General features: G+C 32.9%; 1 protein-coding gene across 1 annotated transcript in view; it reads right to left on the bottom strand.

Annotated features, from left to right (window-relative positions):
• Nucleotides 1–3323: 3323 nt before the first annotated feature.
• The window catches only part of LOC130444190 (uncharacterized), a 64173-nt gene continuing 48887 nt past the window's right edge, over nt 3324–18609 (bottom strand). Inside the window, exons 4-9 of the mRNA XM_056779239.1 lie at nt 15853–16159; nt 13965–14184; nt 13540–13776; nt 12243–12751; nt 8571–8762; nt 3324–8502 (exon numbers count right to left, since the gene is read on the bottom strand). Coding sequence (XP_056635217.1) covers nt 8577–8762; nt 12243–12751; nt 13540–13776; nt 13965–14184; nt 15853–16159 — 1459 coding nt within the window. The 3' untranslated portion in view covers nt 3324–8502; nt 8571–8576. The remainder of the gene's footprint in view (nt 8503–8570; nt 8763–12242; nt 12752–13539; nt 13777–13964; nt 14185–15852; nt 16160–18609) is intronic.

The following is an 18609-nucleotide window of genomic DNA, read 5'->3' as shown; positions in this document are numbered from 1 at the left end:
GATATCCACAAGCCCACAGAATAATAAGTCTGCATAATAATACTTCATTTGATTCAATCTTAATGATCTTTAGGAAATGAGAAACAAAAGCAACAATGTGAATCTATTTGAAATAATTAGAAACTTTTCAACTTTTAAGATTTGTTCGTGCATCACTAATATTGCACGGAAATAATTAAATATTAATTTAAAAAATACGGATACTTTTACTTGATTGATAAGTAAATGCATTATTATCACGTTCAAAACAATTAATAAATTATGGTTTATTTAGTTTGGCACTAGCATAAGATTCATGTGACTATTTCCTTCGAAAAATTTAAGCCAACCAAAAAGCTGTAATATTTTATGTTTACCTAGCAACGATCAAATTTCAGCGATAATACTGCACTATTGCAAATTATCGATAATTTGCACTAGTGCCAAATTTTCGTCTAGGATTAATAAACATCATTTGGTTTTAATTTTATATTTTAAGAAAAGGAACAATTATTGAAAATGCAATTAGAATATACAACTTTACTGGAGGCCGACGATGGTGTTTCTATGCTGCTTCCACCACTTCTTATTGTTACTTCGCTACTGTCATTTCGCATTTTTTGTACAATTTCCTCGTGGTGTTCACTATTTACTTGGAGGTAACTCTTTATCGAGGCCTGATTTGAGTGTCCGGTAACCTTCATAATTTGATTTTCTGAAACCCCAACCTTGGCAAGCTGAGTAACTGCCGCAGCACGGTTCGAGTGATTTGTCAACTACGGTATAATTTAAAGAATAACAAATTTTAAACACAGAATTAAGTTTATTTTAAATTAAATTTTTCTCAGGAAATAGTCTGCCAAAATGACCTCTCGTGCATGTCAAATTGTCTCATAATTTCCTCGAGTGCGCACTCGCGCACTCGAGAAAATTAAATTATCGACAATTTGACATGCACTCGGGACATTAATATTGAAAATACTTAATGGCATTAATACTGACATAGACAAGAGCTTATTATTGTATGACAATTGAATAGTCTAAATATGTTATCTAAGGTGAATTTAAATTAAATACTGATTTTAAATTGATACGGTGATCGAACCTTTGTGTATATTGAGTACAGAACACGATATCGGCAAAGAGTGTTGTAAAAATTTCTTGTATTTTATAACAAGTGGGGATTGCATCTTCAACCCTTAGATATAGGAGAGGATCTCACTAAGTCAGGGTAGTCGTGAAGACCAGAATATATTCGATCGTTAGAAATATACATCAATAAATAAAATAGAAACTTAATACACTCCTTATGGTTTTAATAAATCAGTCCTCCGAATACAAGCAAAATTTGGTCCGTTGCGTGCCGGATTAAAGCAACTTAAAAGTGAAAAATATTAAAATCAGCGAAAGCAACGCTACCAACAATTTATTCGAACATCTTTTCTGAAAAATCAAAAAACGAGTATTTTGACATCTATCCCAGAATCAACAGTTGAGCAGCTTCTTAACTACGACAATTCAAGTTATGCTTAGTGGCTCATTTACTTTCTCATTATTTCCTACCAAGACAAGCTTCATATCGTAATTTTATTTTGATATCAAATTAAACTAAAAATAAGCTTACTAGAACTAAAAGAGGGTATCTTTAAGGTCCTATTACTTGACATGAAATAGCTGTTAACAATTTAGGGACGGCGAAAATAACTTACAACTCGTTACAATCGTGAATTTTAGATCTTTTTTTAAAACTTATATTTCGGTACAAATTGATATTGAATGGTTGATGTTTACACCTATACAAAAATAAGATGAAACCATTGCTTTGAAAGAAGAAGCCAATAAGGTAAGACAACAGGTTGAAAATCAATATCATACAATCGTTTTAAACATAAAGTGGATTCTCCGTCGAATTAATTCTAACGTCGCAGGAACTCCCTCTTAACAAAATTGAATCGTTATAAATATAAACAGAAACGGTACTGATCCAGAAAGCAGCACATTCTTAAAACCTTTATCTCTACCAACATTCTGTGGTAAGTATAGCGTTTGGTTCTCTTTTTATTTTTACGAAAACTTCATTATTTTGTTAAAAAAGCGTTTTGAGAATGAACGATTGATAGTGCACCAACAAGTCTTGAACATCATCTTCGCCGTGTAGTTGGAGACTTCTCTACCTTACTTTTATACTTAGCTAATATGCATTGAAGCTTGTCTTATATCCAAGGATCCTAATGATCTGGAGCTACTAACCCCAGGTTACTTTCTAATCGGAGCACCGTTAATATATCCTGTGAAAAGCGATTTGCGCAATAAAGCTTATCACAGATTATCTCGCTGGCAGCGAATTCTACAGATTCAGCAACATTTTTGAGCGAGATGGTACAAAAAATATTTAAACCAGTTAAAAAGAAGATGCAAACCATCGGCACGATGGTCGTTTTAATCAAAGGAAATCTACCACCTTTAAAATGAAAATTGGGATGTGTTGTGGCTCCTCACCCAGGTAGTGTTGATATAGTACGTACAGTTCCGATAAAAACAATGAAAGGTGTTTGTAAACGGGCTGTCAAAAAGATGTGTATTATACCTAGTACCAGTGATAATTGAACAAAAGAGACAACATTTATGTAACAATTTAGAACAATTCAATCCAATTTAATAATTATATCGCAACTTGCTTCGAAACCTAGGGGTATTGATCCGATTCGTATTGGAATTATCTATGAATTTTATTTATTACATATTTTACTATTTGTATTGTTTGAATTAGATATTTTTCATCATAAGTTCAAGGAGGCGGCATGTACAAAATTCTTGTAATTTAGGGTAGTCGTAAAAACGAGAATATGTAACCAATTTTAGTTCGATCGCTAGACATAAACATCAATAAAGAAAATATAAACTGAATACAGTCCTTATCATTTAACTAAGGCGGTCTTTGAAATACAAGCAACAAGTGTAATGAATAGAAAACCACAACAACAGATTCTATCAAATAAAAATTACACACATGCCAAACAAATTAGTTTCCTCTTAATAAAATGAAGAAATATAAATAAACTATCAAGATCATATCCTCGAAAATGTTTATTGGATGATGTGTATGTAGTTTCAGACATAGAGTCTAAACAGACAAACATTAACTCTGCGACTGTCAATAATGAGGAGTAATCAAAGAAAATAATACAAAATTGTTAAAAATAATTCCTCCAAATTTCAATCAAAACAACCAGAATATTTGTTTTTTACTAAGTAAAAGAAAGATCTGTTCTCATTTCATATCTTAAAAAATGTGTTCATGGTATATATATATATATATATATATATATATATATATATATATATAAAGCAAAATCTACTTCTTTTTTTAATATATTTCAATGAGATAGAAGCTCCACAAAACATTCAAAAACGAAAATTGAAACTATATATATATGTCATTAAGATATTGAAAGATATATAATGTTTTACCCCTTTTTCATTATTTCTAATTTCTTTTTCGGTCGATGCAGCTCAAACATCTTCTCAAATTAATCTCTATCATCTTTTATCTAATAAACTCTTAATTTGTAATATCCCAAGCGAAAACTTTGAGCAAATTTAGAATAAAGATATTATAATGGAATTTATCAATGATATTATTTACACTTCATAATCTACAATATTACTATGATTAAAAAAGTATTAGAACGTATTTACAGAATCAAATAATTCAATCGAAGTAACAGAAGAAAGAAATCTAAAAAATTCTTTGAAGTACTCACATTCTATTAGGGTGAATGAAATAGATCTGATCAAATGATCCTCATCAAAGACGACGTTTTACTGAACTTACTTAATGTATACATTTAATTAATTTTACTTGTGTTATAATTTGGAGAAACTTTGTGTTACAGAATAAGAACAAATAAAAAAAAACTTGTTTATTTAAAATACTTATCATTTCCGAGAAATTACGAATATTCCATTATTTTCTGTTAAAACTTGGCAAACCGTTAGGATACTTTAAGAAATGTTTAATACCAGAGGCTTGTTGTAGGGATAGATTTGTTTTCCTTCCTAAGAATCTCTGTCGCTATCATAACATAACGATAATCATATTGTTTAATGATCAAAAATGTTCAAAATATCCAATTTTATATATTGGTTATTAAACATGTGTGTCTCCAATAACTTAACAACTTGCTTAACCCTTATTAGTCATTCAATTCTCATATTTTTTGTATTATTCCGTTCAAAAACTATTCACCTTTAAATTATTAAGTGCGTAGATACTAAGTAGAGAAAAGATCTGCCCCTTCAACAAGTTTGAAAAAAAACATGGGAAGGTAATAAAAAAATGTAATAGGATCTTTTTAAATAATTAATATGATAAAACATACACTATACCACCTATACCACTGAGGGAAAATATTTAATTCGACTCTTACAAATAATCAAAATCATTCATTTTGATATAGAAAAGGCGTTAAATGAATTAAAGGAAAGGGACAGTTGTGATGAATATATAATTCGGGGGCTATTTATTGGGTAATAAATCGTTCCAATTGCCGTTAGGAGCGCTGATTACATATTTTTTAGGGTACCTTAGACGGCGTGCAATCATCATGACTCTCTGTGATTTAATTTTTGTTGGAAACAAAACACACGTTTATAATGAAGAGATGATTGGACAGCCAAAATACGTTCAAGATATTGTTTCACGCATTTGCTCCATTTTCAACAAGTTTCATGCTCTTTATTTTTTGAAATAATGAAACTGTACTAACATATATGTTGTCAATAATGGTTGGCAAAATCGCCTACAGACTACAATAAATGTTAGCGATACTTCCGACCGCCTACAACACGTAAATTGCTAAACGAAATTACAGTTCATAGACAAGAGGCACATAACTTTTTCTCCAAAAAAAAAAGAAAATCTTCTCAAATCTTATTACAAAGGAAGATCTTGGTTACTGTTTTCTAGGAAAAGCCAGATGTGCATTTCAATGCTTCAGCTCACACTGCAAGTCACAGTCAAGAGCTGCACAATTTATTCAAATGTGAGTTTTCTGCTCATAAGGTTCTATAGTACTGATCTTGTGATAAATACTTTCATAAAGGGTAAAGAACTTTGTAACAACTCAATGCTTCAATGACGACAACTAGCTGCATCGAAGAGACAGATCGAAGAAGGAAAATTAAAGGTTGATTCTCACTATACTTCCATTTTCCTTCCTTTTCATTTACATCAAATATTATTAAATGTAAAATAATGTGTGTATACACATCTTCCGTTCCATATACGTTCCTTTTCCAATCCGTTAAAAATCATTCGAAACTTATTTTTACCTTAGAGGCTGAAACGTACAGTTATCTATTACAGAGAAGTGATTTAAATATGAATGACGAGAAGCTAAATGAGTTAGACCCTTTATGATTTTGAAAATAGTAGATATAGTGACTATAACTTTAAAGACAAGCAGTTGTAAAAGAACTAAACGTCGCATTGTGTAAGCACAAAAATATTTATATATATTTATTTCATTCCAGAAACATTATGAAACAAAAAAGTACTTATAAAATTAATATGTTATAATAATAGGGGCTAAGCTTTTTAAATCACATCCATTTGCCAGTCGTCAGCCCCTATTGGAGAATTGAAATAATCTTTGTAAACATATCTAATCACATTTCAAGCTGATTTCTAGAGGTTTGTTCCAACCTGCTAGTCGGGATCGTACTTAAAACGGTATAGATATTTTCAGCACAATCTCCGGCTATACACGGTTCTTGTAACAGTACTTGATATCCCAGTATCGAAAAGACCGTCAGGAAGCGGTTCACAGACGATATTTAAATCAGTTGGAACACAAATAAAAAAAGGGGAAAAGAAAGAACCAAATAATTAAAGAGGGATCAGCCTCCTAAGCACGACTTCAAAATTACTAACAAAAATTATTGCAGAAGAAATCTCAAGTAGCGGCATGAGCAAAGAACAACAGGGATTTAGACAAAATAGATCAACCATAACGCTATATTCATCTCAAGACAGATTGCCGAAAAGGCCATAGAATACAATAAAACCGCGTTAATGTGCTTCATAGACTTAACAAAAGCATTTGACAGAGTGAGATTACATGACGTCATTGAGCTACTAAAAGAACGAGGTGTAAACCAAAGGAAAATAGACATCATTCGGGACATGAACAACGGAAATAGCACATATGTAAGATTAAACAACGAACTCTCCAGTAAAATGCCAGTATCAACAGGGATCAGACAAGGAGATTGTCTCAGCCCAATACTCTTCAACATTATAATGAACGAAATCATAAAAGAAGTCAAAACGGCAGGCAGAGGATACAGAATGGGAAAACATGAATTCAAAATAGTTTGCTACGCTGATGACGCGGTTGTGATATCCGAAGATGAGGATAATCTGCAAAAACTGCTACACAGATTTGAAACAGTTGCAGGAAAATTCAATATGATCATATCGACACAAAAGACACAATCCTTGACAATAGCGAGAGAACCAAGAAGATGCAAACTGGCAATTTATAATAAAAGTGTAGAGCAGGTTATGTCCTTTAAATTTTTAGGGGTTAACATCACGAGCAATAGGAACTTGAAACAAGAAGTCAAAACGCAAACAACAGCAGCATCTAGGATATCGGGATTCCTTCGAACCGTGATATGGAGTAATAAATTTTTAAGTATCGAAAGCAAAACACGGATATATAAAACTTGTGTCATACCAGTAATGACATACGCCATAGAAACGAGGGCGGAGACTGCAACTACTAAGCGGATTCTCAGATCGACCGAGATGAAGACATTACGCTCGATCACAGGGAAAACACTAAGAGAAAGAATAAGAAGCAATGAAATTAGAAGAATGTGTGACGTTCCGGATATAGTGAGATGGGCCAGAACTAGAAGAAGAGCATGGAGAGATCATATCAATAGAATGGACGACGATCGACTGGCGAAAATCGCAAAGGAAGAGAGATCCAATACAAGTAGACCGCCTGGAAGACCACCAAAGCGCTGGTATGAAAGCTGGTCCTCGGAGTCACAACTTAGGCTGCCTCTTTGAAAACACAAGACATAGTCTTAAAATAAGAAGAAGAAGAAGAAGAAGAACACAAATAAGAATCGTTCGTAACGGTAACCGCCAGGTTGGAACACGTTATCTCTATTCGCAGAATCGTCACCGTACCAAGGACGGTGTTTTGATGGGTTGAAACGAACCTTATATCAACATAACTTATATCAACATTACTGAATTATACTGGGACGTCGATGTAATGGTTACGGATCAAAATGGAGTGTATAGTGAGAATCAACCCTTTTGTGACGAAATAACTTCAAAGCTTCTCCTTTGCTATAACAAGTACCTGATTCATTTGCGGTTGTGAGAAAGGAGAATTGTTCTTGCTTTTTTCTAATTACGAAAGGTAACTTACTTTCTAAATAGACCTCGGTGTAAATAGAAGTATTGAAAGAGTAGTTAAACAACAATAAGTACTAACCTGTCAAATTCAAGATATATTAAGTTTTTTGCCACTTTTTTTGTAATAAAAAGAATATTCACTGATAAATTCTTAATTGTGAAAAAGTGTAATATTTATATTTTCGATTCTTACAAAAGTCTGTGTCGTCTGTAATCTGCGTCATGATTTTTCAACCATTCTTTTTCTGCAGCATCAGGATCGAGTGGATTCTCAATGAGACTCTTATTTTCATCAAACGCCAAATCCATATTTTTGAAAACGTTCAAAAACCCAATATTCTCTAATTTTTTAGATAATAATTGTCCTTCCTGTTCATATCCAAATCGCTTAAGAATAACTAAACTGTTCGACTCGTAATCGGCTGCTATTTTAGAAGATTCGTGTTCCTCTTTGGCTATCACTTCAGCCGATTCTAAAAGAAGATACATGTAGGTTTGCTGCCGTATTATTTTCTGATAATTGCTCAAATTTGGAAAGTCTTCTTTAACTTGTAGTTCACTGATGTACGAGTAGTCGGTAGGTATTTTTGATTCGCCTTTTGTTAAAACCAAATATCCCATCAGAACTTCTTTCGCATAATCTCCATACTCGAGATGAGTTTCCCAAACACCTAATGAATTAATTAAGTCTCTTCTACATTTTTCTACGGTTATTGATTTCCAAATGATTGCTTTTTGAAGTTCTGTATAGTCTTCTACAATGCTTACTTGCCGTACAGAAGTCTTGGGATTCATTGGAAAATTTGAGTTGATACAATTATGACAAATCAAAAAATACAGGCCGACATGATGATAATCATTTGAATGATATAATCTATCAAAAATGTCAGTTATCATTAATGACGATACTCATGTAACTGAGTGTCATTTCATAAACGTAAGTCGTTGTGTTCAAACTGTACCTACTATAAACTCACAAAATCTGATTATGACCTACTCTTATTTCGAAGATATATGTTGATTCTGTCATCTAAAGTAATTGTCGTTCGGAAGAAATATATTGTAGATTTATTTCACCATTCCTGAAAACAAAAATGAATTAAAATGAATTAAGTTGTCATTATTCTCTTCTTTAAAATCATATTGTTACCTAGACTTATCTTCGGTGACCCCTGCCATTTATTTGGGGAGCAGTAACAATAACAGGTCCAGGAGGCCCAGCTCTAGTATCGTACATGCCTCTGGGTACTTCAGATCTTTCCAGCTCGTCTCCGGAAAGGTCCAAATCTTGTACCATTTGCATAATTTCCCTTTCTTTCTTCATATCTTCACGGTCTTCAACCTTCAAAATGAATATTTAACATTATATAAAAAATAAAAGAACGCAAGGAAGAAGTTTTGAGGAAAACTGCTAACATAATATATTATTAGCTTCTGATCATAGAAGTTGCGTGCTTTGTTTCCTCTTCTTTTTCTCAATTTATCTATCTTTACTGACTATCGAAGCTATTCTCAAATTCTAGACAACTTATTCCCATAACCTACAGTTCAAATAAATCAACCCTCGTCACTTTTTCTAATTGGAGACAATCTGAATAACATACCTCAACAAGATATTACTCAAATACGATCTGGAAAACTGTCTTATTATCAACAGGTTCAGAAGGTAATCTAACGTTTTTGGAACCATTGGAAATCAGAATATCTATCCATGCTACAAGCAGGAGCGAAATGGAAATTCATAAGTCCTGCCAAAACAGGAGTAGAAAAAATGGTAGGGATAAAAAACCAGGTATTAACTGGTCCGTGGAAAGAATAATCCAACTACACCCCAGTGATGATGGAAACACTAGGGTGTGAGTGTAAAAGTTTCCAATAGAGTAATTTAACGTTTAGTGAGGAAAAGTTGATTATTGGCTATTCGGGACTTTCGAACTACACAAATTATTCTCTATTAAGTAGCATAAAACTTTCAAGATGTCAGATATGTTGAATTTATTTTGTCATTTGATATTTACATCAAATCATCTATATTTTAAGGTTTATATCAGCCGTCAAATATTAGGGAGATTCAAAATATATTGGTGAAACTAACTCAATAAACTGGTAGCGAGTTATTAATTAATTTTATTTGGAATTTTAGTTACAAGTTAGTTTTGTTCTATTAACGCCTAAGCATCTTATTGAATGATCATGCGGCTTCCGAGTTAAGCGTAAATATTCTGAATGACGTCTGAACGCCAGCCACAGCTTCAGCAGTCAATATAACTCATACGCGAACGAAGACGTCTCGTTCACAACAGTAGTCGACACACAATGTTGGCGTGCAGTCATTTGATAGAAAATTCGACATTTTTATCTGTGTTACTTGAAGAAGAGACACAAGACGACCTCTTTCGAATAAAACTCTGAGAAACAAGCAACCGATTATTTATGAAGAAGAAGAAAGAAGGATGTTTCCAGATTTTGCTAATGAAACACTTAAAAGGCAGCAGTAGTAAATTTATTAAATATTTCCGTGTCAATCAAGAACAATTCAAACATATCCTAGAACTTGTGTGAGAAGATATAATAGAACTGCCATCAAAAAGGGGCATACTAAGCCCATATAACCTGAAGAAAAAGTTGCTTGTCACTTTTATTATATAATACATAATAACAACTTTGGACTGATTCTTCTTTTTCTTTATAGAATTTCGTCATTTTGTGCTGACGCAAGATACAACGTTTAAGCTGCAATGGTTCGAAATAACTAGATACACAGCCTAAAGCTTTTGAATGGCGCCAACGTCAGCATGCGAAAGAGACCGAAATAGTACATTTCCATAGTAAGCATCGTGACGCGGCGTACGGTGAGACGCTGTACGCAGCTGAGGGCATTTATAGGAGACTATAGCTTAAGGAGTCGCGATATGTGAGATGTTGAATGGTATGTTCGAATTAACGACTCTCGATATGCAAGCTCTAGTCGACACCGATAAGAAATACTCACTCTTTCGTTTTTAAATTCTATATTGTCACAGCAAAAATGAATCATAGATGTGGGTGGAGTAATTATGAAAATACTGTGATTGGTGATTGGAAAAGAGGGTGTTTCGAGGAAAGAAATCAGAGACTAGGGTGTCGGTAAAACTACGACATTTTTTGGAGTCTTAGAAAATTAAAACATCAATAATCTAAATAAAATCACATCTGGGTATCATTCAAGTTGTACAGTAAAAGAGCATAAAATGGCAACATCGATCAGTGCAGGCAGATTAACAATCTACTTGAATAGAGGTAAAAATGTATACCTAAGAATACCGACACTATAAAAGCATATAGAACCCTGATGCGATAGTCACCCCAAAAAACTGTATAAAAATAGTTCGAGAGATCAACGTTTTCTTTTGACTATTTGACCATTTGGGATCAATGGATACTTCTTATTAATTTTATGTTTCAAATAACTTTTACCAAACCATAAGAAAGAATACACTAACTAATTAGGAAAATATGGTGTGAGGAAAGGATGCGAAAAGAATGTTTGATTGGACAAATTATCACTATACACAAGAAAGTCACTTGATCCACAAGAGTGTATTAAGTTTAGGGGGATCAGCTCATTAAAAGAAATGGAGGATGACATGAGCAGAATTAAAAACTGTCAATAAAAGACAGGAAATAGGAAGTTGTGGCGGGAAATAATCAAAAAGGCCTGATCCATCCCAACAAGATCTATCTACCTTGCACGGTCAATGAATACTTCTTATTAACTATGTTCCGAATAACTTTTATTTATGTGTTCTGTTTCTGAGGTTTGTCATAATCCTTTTCTGAAAAACAATTTTCTAGCCCAATATCTTCATATTTGTTCATATCTTTATTGGCTCCAAACTTTACCACCCATTTCGTATAATTTCTTTCAATTCTTCTATTAGTTTAAAATATTGAGTAAAACCCATAAGTCACCTTATAATTGAATAATAACATCGATTAGCTTTGAATTAATTTATTTTGGCTTTAATCCGGCCTGTATAAAAGTAATTTGTGAATTATTGATTATGAATTTATAATTCACATGCTCATTCGTAAGTTCCGGTGTCGAGACAACAATTAATAAATGTGTTATTCGTTTTTTACTTATCCTGTTTGTGTTTTGAATCTTTAATGTGGTAACTCGTCAGCTTAAATGGAGGCATGGCCATTTATGGAACAACCCATTAACGAGTTTCAATTTCACTTCATAAAATTTTCTTTAGAAACCAGCTTTAATTGTATCCGCTTGTACAAAGATGTATCAACTCTTTCTTTAGATATGTATGTTAGTTTCTCGATTCTCTGCAAAATATTCAGCAATCACGTTTTCATACCCAAAAACTATCAGAGATTATATCTAGTTTCCAACGGACAGTATTACAAAGTAAATAAGTTGGATGCAGTTCAAATGACTATTAAATTTCAGCTCACAAATTATTTGATAAAATTTTTCGAACAACGTCATGTAATAACAAAAATCATTGACATCTCGTTCATTATCAACTCAACAAGCAAATCTTCTTCTCATTAGCAACCAGCTATGTAAGTTTAGATTTTAAGATACTTCCAAAATTTTGAAATGAATGGAAGTTCTCCCATTTTGATTTTTGAAATCTATGAAACGAAAAATTTTAATAGAAATCAGTGTGTTCAAATTTTCTGTTAGTGTACATTAAATCATTCTCTAATATTTTTTAGAAGCAATTTTTCTCCAGCAGGAAACGTATTAAGCAAGAGAATTGATAATTTCAAATATGTAATTCCTAAATTACTTCTTAATTATGTTTCAATAGATAATACTCACATCGTGGCCGTTTGGAATTGGGGAAGCAAACTTCAAGTTCGCCAAACTTCCATAACTTCTGCTTCTATGCTCCTGCCTGATCGAATAGGAAAACGCTCTTTCGTTCAAATGCCCCTTTTTCTTATAAATCCCCGTATTAAAAGGACTCTCATCATTAATTAGATTAGGATCGTCTAAACCATTCATACTTTGCCCTAATTTTTTGTTTAATTTTGCCTTATCTGAATTCTTCTCTTTATTCTTACTCCTTTGCTTTCCTTGAGACTCCATTGTTGCGTAATGTTGCATCAAATAAGCTTCGTGGGGAAAATTTACAGGTTGATAACTGGCTACTGGACTTAAGGCTCTGTTGCTCGGCATGTAAATCGGTTCTTCGACGTGTTTATGCTTCTTTTTGTTTTTTTGCATTGTAGTTGGTATTATCACCGGCGCTACGGGAACTAACGGCGGTGGTACGGGTCTTGCTGGTATCAGAACTTTACTTCTTGGTCTATGGGAATAGGTATTGCCTGTAAACAAATCAGTTATGCATAATTAAAAATATTGCACCCAATTAGGTTAATATTTGTTTGAACGATTAAGAGAACTTTTTCTAAATTTAGTCTAGCATTTCTAATATGAGGAAAGCAAAGAACAAGACCTTAATGTCCAATTTGGATTCACAGATTTCAGTCACAAGTTTCCGATAAGAAAAATGAATTTTTGTCTTAGAGGTGAAGTTATTGATTCAAATTTCATCTCCAGTAACAAAGTTGACCAAAAAACTCCGGCAGTTACTCTGTCTAAATTACTTTAGATAGATTTACAGTACCATGATTTCTTTCTGTTGAGTTTTTCACGCTCCTTATCAGCTTGTGGGTTTTTCGTTCTAGAGACTTACTAAGTAGATTCATAAAGTCAAAATTCATTTTGTATAATTGGATGGTTGGTTTCTTGTATGACGCAGTCATCTAAAGTTTCAAGGTTTCATTTGCAATAAGCGCTTCATCAACTTAATCGTTAAATACTCGTACTTTTAAATATGAACATTACTGTTAAGGTCACTGATATTTTCACCTTTTTTTGTGAAATAATGATTCAGCTCGAGCATAATTTGTATACTCTTAATAATTACAGAACTTAATAACTGAACACTTGGAATTTCGTTTATAAGGAAATTCAAGAGATGAAAAGAGATGGTTGCAAATTTAATGTTTTCAAAAACCAATTAAACTTATAATATAGGATTAATAAAAGGGATCAAAAGAGAGCGCATGCAGAATTAATTTGTTCACCCCAATTTCTATTTCTCACTTACCGTGATGTTTGAAGAATTTTGGATTTGGGAGAGTTCCAGGATGTGGAGTCATTATGTATATAGGTTGAGGCGGTGCTACGTTCATTTGAGGTTGAATTTGTCGTGTCTTCACCACTGAACCCGCTAAACTGCTAGCTTTACCATTCATCATTGGGTGGTACAAATCCTCCCTGGATCCACTCAAAGATTTTTGTTTCGTTTTTTTCTTTTTATCTTTAACCGGAGGAGGCGGTACAGCTTTAATTATAAATTAACATGGAATTTAGTGATATCTATTCTGAATACTACTAACTGCTAGCACTGTACCAATACTCACAAGTATTCAGATATGGATGGCTTGGTTATCGAACTGCGTATTAAGCAGTGGAATTAGGAGTATTGATGCAGTAGTAGAAGTCAATGAATATTCAGTAGCATTGTCTTACCAACAGGTTGAGAAATTTGTCTTGGACGAGTAGGTCTTGATATGGTACTAGTAGAATAAACGTCATATATACCATCTAAGTTGTCTTGAGAACCTGCCCATACTTTATGATTCTCATCTCCATTATAGATACTGATATCATCTTTTTGATTGGTATTTGTTATAGTATTTAACGTCATTGTGGAACCTGATTGAGATCTACTCATCTTCCATTCATCTATCTGTGAAAATAAAATATAATTATGATACTGTATGCTTTAAAAACCTGACTCTATTAAGATAAAACTACTAAAGGATAAAGTGAATTTGAAAACACACTTAGGAGAAAAGCTTCTTCAATAAATACTTTGGCTTCTAATTAGTTTACTATCTTATACTTTAATCCTTCATGCTTTCTCAACTATGTTTCATGATCAAATGCCAAAAATTTCAGCGTTTCATATTTTGTAAACAAAAAGCAGAATAAAGACAAAAAGTGAATATTGAAACATGGAATAACGTATCTTGTTTGTATATAAAACAATTGAGTTCAAACACTCATAACTCAAGAAAGACAAACTAAACAATCGACAATATATATCCACATTGTTTTATATTTTTAGCATGTAGAAGAATGTGTAAGAATGAAAACAGATTGACATATATATATATATATATATATATATATATATATATATATATATAATTTTTTCAACGAATAACATGCATATCTCAATATTAATAGCAGCCACGTTGCTAGAAGAATGCCATACGGCTTATCAGCGTTAAAATTGCCATTAAATCTCCAAACTACTCAACAAGCTACATGTAAGTTTGAAAAACACTCAATGGCAACAGTTTTGATAGCCTTTAAAAGTATAATCTATTACGAATGAACAATAGCACAAAATTACGCATTGGGAGATCAGCACAATGACTTGAAAATTTTTGGTGGCACCATAATTTTATTAACGTTTCCCCCCAAGGAATGCGAGTCTTTCCAGAATCGATTTCTGTCATTGTAATTAACACTTGTCACAAATCTCTGATATTAGGCAAGGAGATTTCAACTGACAACGAATAAGAAAGTTGCGTTGTTTATCAACCTACTGAGGATTTCTCCAAACATTTGTCAACGAATCGAGTGGTTTGATCTCATTTCCTCCCAAATTACATCTCATCGTGAGACGAGCTCATCAGAAAAGTTTTCCCATATATCATGGCTTTCCGTAAAAATAATAAATAGAAGTAATTTTGATAGCTAAGAATGCAGATGTGGATAGCTTAGGATCAAATCGTTGGTACTCTGCATTCATTCAAATATATTGACTGAGTAACAAACGAAGAGGAATACACGAATCATCCAAATGAATTTAGAACTAATCGTGGGCTCCGTATTCTTTATACTTCGAAATCCAAATCAATCAAAACTTTGCAATTCATTGCGTTTGGGGATAAGAGGATGTCATTCCGAGAATTCAAAAGATCCCAACGAATACACCATTTCAGTACCCGATTCGTTTTGCCTTCATCACGAGGTCAATCCTTGACTGTCTGTAGTTTCCTCATAAAAATCCATGTTTTTCTCATGGTTAGTTATAAGTGGCATGTTTATGTATCGGTAAATCATCTGCTTTATTTGTTTTTGTACCTGATAAAAAATAAAAAATGTCATTTATGACAAGGTAATTGGATAAAGAGAATTGAACCGACTACATGTCATGCTGCACAACATGTAAATAATTTAATTTCATCATATCTTGCTGACACGCGATTGAAATACTCAATTTTTGTAGGTTTTTATTAAGCTCAAAAGTACTGAATTAAATATTATTCTGGATTATATTAATTTCATAAAATGAAAAATTGATGTGTAACACGATATTTCTTGATTGTGAGATAAGTCATACCTTTTCTTTACTAGTTAATCTTTCAGATGCAAGAGTTCCATATATGCTACCTGCGGTATCCACTTGTTTTGCATACGATGAATCAGCGTAAGCATGAAAACAACATCTAACTAAAGCATTTGCTGCAACTTCTCTCTTACAAATAAAAGCGTGGCACTCGAGTACTTTTATCCCAGTCGTTCTTCTCAAAATGGCAGCGAAAAGTGGAGGATGTGTGGGATTGGGAGTGCGAGCGAAAGGAGAATCTAATGGAAGGAATCTAGGATTTGGACTATGTAGAGTATTTTTTTCTGGGACTAGAACATATCTGAAACAATGCGAAAATTCGAAATGAGTTATCATTAACTTAGATATTCTATATTTAGATTAAATTGAAAATGAATACAGCTATAGTTTATTTCAGAAAGGTATAAAGCAATAAAACCTCATTAGGCACGCAAAGGGCCACAGAATGACCCAACGAATATTTAAGCCACTTTCATAGTTTGGCATTGATTTCATTATAAATTTCAAATGCAGTTGGTACCACCCGGGTTGGGGTCAATATATGAGTTAAGCCTATTGCTATCCATTTACAAACATTGAAAATAGTGCGCCGAGGGTGTGCCGGTAGGATATTCGTAAAAAGGAAAGAATTTTATCCTAACATCCTAACATCTCCTCTTGAAGTTATAATTAACGGGTTGACTGTCCGATCGAATAAGCAGTCAAGATCCCACATTGTCTCCTCTTCTTTAATGACATGCTGGACTGCGCCCATATAAGTTCTATAATATTTAGTTCGCAATGATATGGCGGTGTACTATATCTTCCACGGCATATTTCATAAAACTATGTTTGTGTAAATTTGCTATAACTAATAGTTCTTTTTTTATCAAGTTATCTTTGAACTCATTACTTTCGGTGGTTCGGTGGTTAACCAGTCAATGATTTATTGTTTTATCCAAGATGAAGTTGGAGTTGGAGTTCTATACATCGAGAATGATAACTTGCGTTATCCATAACTACTACTGAATTAGTGAGAAGATATTTTATCATTTCACCAAAATAGTCTTCAAAAACCTCCGAATCCATCTCCTCGTGGTAATCTTCCGTATGGCACGACTGAAAGGTTAGCAAACTTTCTCTTAAAAATCCCTCTTCGCTTCCAATATGGACGGTTATTAGTCTTTTCCCTTTAACTGAACGAACCTTAATACCCGTTGACAGGCACTGGTTATATTTTTGTCTTTCCACATTTTTGCAACTGTATAACCTTCATTAATCCACGTCTCATCAAGATAAAAGATTTTCCGCTGCTATGTTCTGTACTGCTTTATACTTCTAAGTATTTCCACCAACAGCAAACAATTTCATCGCTTTCCAGTAAAAATGATTTTTGGTTATGCTTTTCGCAGGTAAAATCCATATTTCTCAAAGTGGTTCATAAAAGTTTTTTAGTTATCAACGGAATACTGTCATCCTTATCTAGGGTGGGTATTTCTTTTTGATAATATAAAGAGTGAACTTTTTTTCGAATTACACTTTTGGCGTCTTCATCAAGAACTTTCCCTGGTCTGCCTGTACTTTTCTTGGGGGGTTCCACTTGGCCAGCTATCTTTCTCCCGCGCAAAAATTCAAAAACGGTGGACTACTTTCCAGCTCCAGTCATTCAGGAACATTGTTTATTGTACAGTAAATTTTCGGATAATCGTATATTATGCAATCGTGTACATTTAAAATAAAAGTTTTTCTTTCACTTGATAGTGGAGAATTATTGGAACATCTTTTCGGTTGTGTAAATGTCGCCATTTTATTACTAATCTTATAATACTGTGAATACTATTTACGGCTTAACAGCAAATACTGATGCGTTAAACTAAACAAATATACTTATAAAGGTTTAAAAATTTTGGGTAAGGCAACATTGCCCTTACGGCACATGGTTAAGCCGAATCTGAAATAGGGTTGGAATTAGGCTGAGGCACTAATAGAAGGTTAAACGGTACCTGTTAAATGCAAAACGTAACTATATAATCTACTACCTAAGTAATCCCTACCAAATATTTCAAGACCTACACCTATGGCCGACACCGAAATTGAGCCGAACAGGACGGAATTCCCCATTTTATAGTTCTGAAATAGACTATAGATAACAAAAAATAAAATCAAGAAGTTGAATTGATATTTTTCCTACAACGTACAAGTTTTGGACAATTTGTTAGTATCTTGAACGAAATTTCTACATTAATGTACGGGGTAGCTAATAAAACAATAAAACATTCTTTTTTCATTTCAAATGTATTGCAGAGACTTCCTACTGAATTCTCCACTACCCTTATGTAATATCTAAGACTGTTGTTTATTTTTTTTCTTGCGAGATTTTATAAACTGCGAATTACATTTTAAGATTTATCATTCAACAAATTTATTACTTTTTCTTTATTTTTTTATTACCTTATCCAACAATTTGGAAAATATTTTGTCATTTTTATGAAAAATAGAATAAATAATAAATACACTTATGGAATTTTATTATTCACCATTTTTGATATGAAGAAGGAATTGGATGACAAAAGTAAGTTCAACTCTAACATCATTAAACGTTCATACATTCTGTTGAAAATACATTTAACAAACCCTTTCATAGCTCCATTATTTTATAATTGGATTATCCTAAAAAAGGTATTGCTCTTTATAATTATATTCCATATGACTAAGGTTTGAAGGCGAGTTGACGTTAACTATTTGATTTTTCTATTTTCCAACATTTTATTA

The sequence above is a fragment of the Diorhabda sublineata genome, chromosome 5 (assembly GCF_026230105.1).
Source record: "Diorhabda sublineata isolate icDioSubl1.1 chromosome 5, icDioSubl1.1, whole genome shotgun sequence".
In the NCBI taxonomy this organism is placed as follows: domain Eukaryota; kingdom Metazoa; phylum Arthropoda; class Insecta; order Coleoptera; family Chrysomelidae; genus Diorhabda; species Diorhabda sublineata.
The sequence above is the reverse complement of the archived record's forward strand: the minus strand, read 5'-3'. Positions and strand labels throughout refer to the sequence as shown.